General features: G+C 30.1%; 2 protein-coding genes across 2 annotated transcripts; one reads left to right on the top strand and one right to left on the bottom strand.

Moving 5' to 3' along the window:
* Positions 1 to 289: 289 nt before the first annotated feature.
* LOC103310668 lies at positions 290 to 1,157 on the top strand. The gene is made up of 3 exons (XM_008189697.1): positions 290 to 494; positions 573 to 794; positions 871 to 1,157. Exons 1-3 carry the CDS (start codon positions 290 to 292, stop codon positions 1,155 to 1,157), a joined length of 714 nt encoding a protein of 237 aa, XP_008187919.1.
* A 4,099-nt stretch (positions 1,158 to 5,256) lies between these two features.
* LOC107885026 lies at positions 5,257 to 6,153 on the bottom strand. Its single transcript, XM_029492690.1, has 6 exons — positions 6,112 to 6,153; positions 6,006 to 6,050; positions 5,647 to 5,795; positions 5,544 to 5,583; positions 5,446 to 5,475; positions 5,257 to 5,367 (listed from the first exon to the last, which is right to left on the bottom strand). Exons 1-6 carry the CDS (start codon positions 6,151 to 6,153, stop codon positions 5,257 to 5,259), a joined length of 417 nt encoding a protein of 138 aa, XP_029348550.1.
* Positions 6,154 to 6,416: the final 263 nt, after the last annotated feature.

Raw genomic sequence — 6,416 nt, 5'->3', positions numbered from 1 at the left:
TGTACAAGTCAATTTAAAAAATTTGAAAAGCACAAGATCCAAAAAAATTCAATGCAGATTATCAGAGAATTCAACTAAATTTAAAAAAATAGCTTGTTCACCTATTAAAGTAAACCTTTTAGAATCTTGTAACACTAAAAGTTTAAAAGTAAAAGAAAACTATTGTTCAGTCTCAGAATCTAGTGATAACAGTTCAGAAACATCAGATACTTTAGCTCTTTCTAGTTCTGTCGAAAGTGAAAATTCATTTAACTTTGAATTTGAATATACTAATGAACGATTTAAAAAAATGGCTTATGAAGTAACTTTACATAATATTAGTAGTAATCCAAAAGCATATATAGGTCTCAATGAAGAATGGTACAAGTGTAATTTAATTAAATTAATAAATTCTCATTTAGAACTTGAAGAGAGAAGTATATTTATAACTTTAATGAAAATAAAATTAAACGATTCATTTAGAAGATTAGGAGATATGTTTGGGATATCTGAAAGTTTAGTTTGCAGACTATTTCATAACACTTTACCTAAACTTTCTGCTTATTTTAATCAATTTATATACTGGCCTGAAGAAAAATTAATAAAAGAACTTTTACCTGTTCCTTTTCGTTATCGTTATTCATCTGTTCAATCTATTATAGACTGTTTGGAAATAGAAATACCAAAACCTTCAGATCCTATTAAACAAGCGCTAACATGGTCAGATTATAAAAAATGTAACACTTTAAAATATCTTATATCTTCAACTCCAGATGGATTTATTAATTTTATATCAGTAGGATTTAATGGTAGATGTAGGTACTGATGTATTGATAGTAGAAAAAAGTAATTTTTTAAATCTTGTTCCTAAAAATACATCTGTAATGGCAGACCGTGGTTTTAAATGTATTGATGTGTTGTTGAATAAAATCAATTGTGTTCTCATAAGGCCTCCTAGTGTTTCACAAAAATCTAAGTCAACAAAAGATGATGTTTTAGAAACTAAACGTATTGCTAGCCTTCGTATTCATATAGAACGTGTAATAGGACGATTGAGAGAATTTGAAATGTTGAAACCCCATGCACTTGTTAACTGTCAATTATTATGTAATACTGATGAAATTATAACTATTGCATGTGGGTTGATAAATCTTCAGCAACCAATTATAAAACAATAATATTTAATAGTTTTTATTTTGTTGTATTCTAATTTCAAATCATTGTAATCCTTGTTAATTTTTACAATAAGTTATTATATTACAATGTAAAATGTTCTTAATATAAAATTTAACCTGCAATTTGTATTACCTAGTATAATTTTGGAAAAATATTGTTTTCCCAAAATATAGAACATTTTTTAATTAAAGTATCACAAAATTGTTTATCATAATCAATATTTATAATAGTAACTTTTTTGTTCTTTTCAAATTCAGGGTCAGCAATGGCTAGTACTCCTTTCCATATTTCATGTATATGCATTTGAATTTGTATTTGACATAGTACCTACAACATACATAATATAATAATAAGATAATTATTTACTGGTATATATTTTTTATTTTTAATATAAATAAACCTTTGGTTTTACAACTCCATTATCTACATAATTTAAAGATGTAGAATGAGTTGTAGGACATTTTACTTCTAAGATAAGGTCTTCTCCTAGACCATCAACTGACGCTCCTAATATTGGAAAGTTTTTATCAATAAGTAATCCAGATTTTTTGATTTTAGAACCTACAAGTGTTTCTACTTGTCTTATAACCTGAAACATAAATAATGTTATTTAGTATAATGAAAAATAAATAAATTACAGAATACTATTTACATTTTTAAATATTAGACTAACCTGTTCTTCCAAATGTATTCCTCTGTTCATTGCTTTAGTTAATTTTACCTTTGAGCTCCCTAAAATTTGTTTAACCAAAGTACCATCTGTTATATAACATTTAGATGCTTCATATGCCTTAGATGCAGTAATCCGTCCATATCGCATTTCAAACCAACTATTATTAATGGATTGATCTTGTGTTTCTCTTTCTATTTTCAGTAATATTCCATCATTTGATTGTATAGCACTTTTGATAAAATTAATAAATGCTGAACATTTGACAACTGAATACAAAAAATAAAATTCATAAGGTATTAATTAATATTTTATATTGTTTTTAAGTGATAAAATTAAATGTTGAAAATCTTAAAATAAATGTGACCATTACCTGTATTAATTTGCTGTTGTCTTTTGAAATCTGACATTAATCTATGTATAGATAAATTTGATATAACACTCAAACAATAGTTGTACTGGCCTAATTGACAATTTATATTATTTTTTCTTCCCAATTCTATCACATCTTCAAAAAACTTTTTAACGATTACTTTATTAGTGGTTTGATTTTTTACATTTTTTGGTGGAAATAGGTCTTTAGTGTTCATAAACTTAATACTTGTTCCTATACCAGATAGCTTTGGTTTTTTCCAATAACAATCAACTGATGTTACTGATGACTCTTCACTTTTTCTATGTAAATACATAAGAAATGCTAAGCTATGTTTACAACCACCTAAAAATGTAATAAGAAAGAATAATTAAAAAAATTATGTATATTTTTACATAAATATGTACTTTAGCCATAATACTTAGAATATATACTTTTAAATAATTTGGTATAATTAGTATTTATTAATATAAATGTGTATACCTAATGAAGCTGCACAGTCATCACAATTTTCTCTTCCTCTTCATCCACAGTTAAAGCTACCTTATAATTTTTCTGCCTTACTCTATGTTCCGGGCATATTTGTCCTTTAACTAAACAAATATTTCCTTGGCGCAGTAGTTCTACATATCCAATAGCTGAATCACCATACCTTTCTCGTGTTGATCTACATACAATTAGTAAGTATATAGGTAGGTACTTAATTTGAATTTTGTAATTTAAATGTAGCCTTGGTAGTAAGTTAGGTATTACCTATTGAAAATTTTATAAGTGTATGGCAAACTTACCTTTGTGCTTTTGATCCTCTAAGCTCAGGATCATTAACACAATCACCGTTTTTTATATAATCATTAACCATGTATATATTTATCTTGGGTATATTACTAGCACAAGCTTTATCAAACATTTTAGTTGTCATTATAATTTTTAAAATTGAAAATAAGATGTTTTATACTATAATTAATTGTTCACAAAACAATAAAGATGGTAAATATTCATAAAGATTTAATGTAATATAGAAAAACAATTTTTTATCACTGTCACACATTAAAACAAAACATCAATGATTATTACATACGTCTTACAGACTAATCATCATACAGAATTCCAAGTAGGAATCTATTTTTAAAACCATTGTAATTCTCGTAGTACCGGCGCGACGGGGGTGGTGGTGCGAGCAGGACCCTTGCTCGTGGCCTTGCAGCTCAAAACTTGTACTTTTTTAATATAAAAGGGCCTCGCAGTATATTTCACCCAGAGTTTCGTAAAAGCTAGTGCCGGACCTGAAAACCTACTCGTCTAGATTACGGTACCTATTTGTATACAGTGGCGTATCCATTGGTGGCGGGAGGCTGAGGGGTTACAGGCTTACAGCCCCCCTGAAATTTCAGAAAATCTTAATTTTACTTAATCTTTAATTAAATAATATAAGATACATAGGTACCATACGTTGTTAGCCAAACTATATCACAAAAAACAAATCGTTTACAACGTGATAATGCAGTCAATAAAAACTAATTTTGTAGTTAGGTATTAAGGGTTTTTTTTGTTATATTCTATTATGTAACTAACCAGCTCCCCCAAAAAAAAATTCCTGGATTCACCACTGAATTTATATACAGTATAATAATATTATAAAATATAATCGTATAAAAGCGACATCCATGCAGGTCTTGGTTGCTTTGCCCGTTTTCCGCGTAAACAGTGCCTCGCTGCGTTGTCGTAATGCGGAGTGACGTCACGGAATAGACACACCTATTATTCTATACTACAACCGCCCGCGACATTTCGAAGGCCAATATATCCATAGAAATCCAAAAAAAAAAAAAAAAAAATACCTTGCTTTATAATTTTTCACGTAGATTTATAAAAGTACAGAAAAAAAAAACTGTTCAGATACTAATTGAGTTTTTGTTTAAAATTTTAAAATTGTTTTAATCACTGACGAGTGTTGGTTCATTTAATTATGTATTAAAATATCATGTGCCAAACGTTTCAATAAATTATATTCATAACGTCAATATCTATTGTGTTTTATTTACTCACTGGGGGACTGTATTAATTCTTCGTTATGCGAATATGTTTTAATGTTAATTGGTTCATTAATAATTTAAGTGAAGAGAAGTACAAGTAGAAAAAGTAGTTCTTAGGTTAAACGTTTCAAATGGGTACATCACAATACAACAATACTGCACAACGGTAAATAACTAAATACTTTTTATGCAGTTGTATTGACATAATCATAATATTATGTAATAATAAATAAATACCTAAATGGAACATTCATATTAATTACTTGACTAAAAAGAAATCTGAATTCTGGCATTGTCCACATAAATATGTTTTAGACTTATTAAAATACACGTATAACCTATTTTCTGTACGAGTGCGTTTCGTAGAAATAACATTTATATTACTCTTGCTGTACAAGAACTAAAAAGTTATTTACAAGACATAATATTATCAATGCAAGATAAAATAGGTAATACTACTTTTGGCAAACTAAATTCTTTAATTGTAGGTATTGATATTTGTATACAACTAAGTGTAAAGGATTAATAAAAATTAAACCGTTATTGTAATTCTACTGCCTATTCTAAATATTTTAATTTAGGTGAACTCAAAAACATCATACGAGCTGACTTATTTGATTTATTTGGTTGCATATTTCATATTTTTTAACACTCTTTGGCCTATTTGTTACATGTCAATTTTCATACATGCATTTTATTTCCATTCATTTCACCAACAACCTTAGATCAATTAGTAAAATCAATCATACCGTACACACGTGTAACCCACACAATATAAAAATATATCCAGTAGAAAAGGAAAAGATATGAAATAAAAAGACAATTTTGTTATTTATTAAAAATTTAATTTTATTGATCAGCTGAAAAAAACAAAACAATGGTATTTAAGTTTTGTAAGAAAAAAAATATTCCTGTTAAAAACTCACTGTTGGCCGCTGCCGCTCAATTCGTTGCCGACCTAAAAATAATGTGTTTGGTCAGGATTATCTATACAAAAACTTGAATATTTTTTAAACATACCATGACTATTTCCACCGACCAACTTCGGGACCTGGACCGCGACCGCGACCTGCGGGACAGAGACCGCGACCTGCGGGAACGCGACCGCGAACTGCGCGACTGTGAATGTGAGTAAGCTGAAATAAAAATCACAATTATAAGCACTGTTAAGAAAAATATAGCTCTGAAATATTTTATAGAGGAAATATAATTACTGCTGGTGGATCTTTCCCGTTTGGCGGTACCTGAAAATAATATGTTTAATTAGAATTATCAATACCTACCGACAACTTGAGTATTTATATATCCTTACATCGCCGCGCAGCTTCGTCATAAGACGTGTCACTAATGATCTGAAAAAAATGTGATCAATTAGATTTATGGATATTATTGATTTGAATATTTTTTAAACGTACAGCTGCCACAAGAGGTCTTCGGCCCGCTTCTGAGCGTGATCGGGATCGGGGCCTGGTGTCCGACTTGCCGCCGTCATCCCGATCACGCCCGTTGGTATTGCCTCTGCCGCTGCCTCTGCCTCTGCCGCGGCCATTGACCGTGGGTTTGACTAAAATACACATTATTACAATCATAAAGAAACTGTTGAGAGACAAGTAAAATTAGTAGCGTGGCGAACTGCAAATTTTCCAGAGGCAAGTTACAAATATAATAAAAATAATTATTGAGTAGGTACCTACATCATAATATTACATTTACCGGGGGGACCACCAGCTACCGCCCACCACGCAACTGTAGTAAAGTACCTATACACACTCACCGCAGTCACGCGAAAAATGGCCATTGTCATTGCAATTGTAACATTCTGAAACGCGTAAACATCACAATATCATATTATACTATAAACACTAATAATTTAAACTTACTTCGACTGCCGCCACGCCTGCGGCCTCTGTACACTGGCGCATTGTACACCGTACAATTTTTCCCTGTAATAGTGATATTCCCGCTCATTCTAAAACAATAGAAAACATTTTTAAAAATGTGTATAGTAAAAACAGATAAGTTATTTAATACGTTTGGCTGGAATGCGTGAGCATGTGCTTACAAAAACTAAGCCCCCGTTTAGTACCCAAGTTGAAATATTAATTGATAAATACGACCCGCGTTAAACGTGTTAAAAACAAGCACAAATGTTCTAATTGCATTGTTGCTGTGTAAGTGAAACAAA

The sequence above is a fragment of the Acyrthosiphon pisum genome, unplaced genomic scaffold (assembly GCF_005508785.2).
Source record: "Acyrthosiphon pisum isolate AL4f unplaced genomic scaffold, pea_aphid_22Mar2018_4r6ur Scaffold_59;HRSCAF=384, whole genome shotgun sequence".
Taxonomy (NCBI): domain Eukaryota; kingdom Metazoa; phylum Arthropoda; class Insecta; order Hemiptera; family Aphididae; genus Acyrthosiphon; species Acyrthosiphon pisum.
This window is presented reverse-complemented; position numbering and strand designations above follow the sequence as displayed.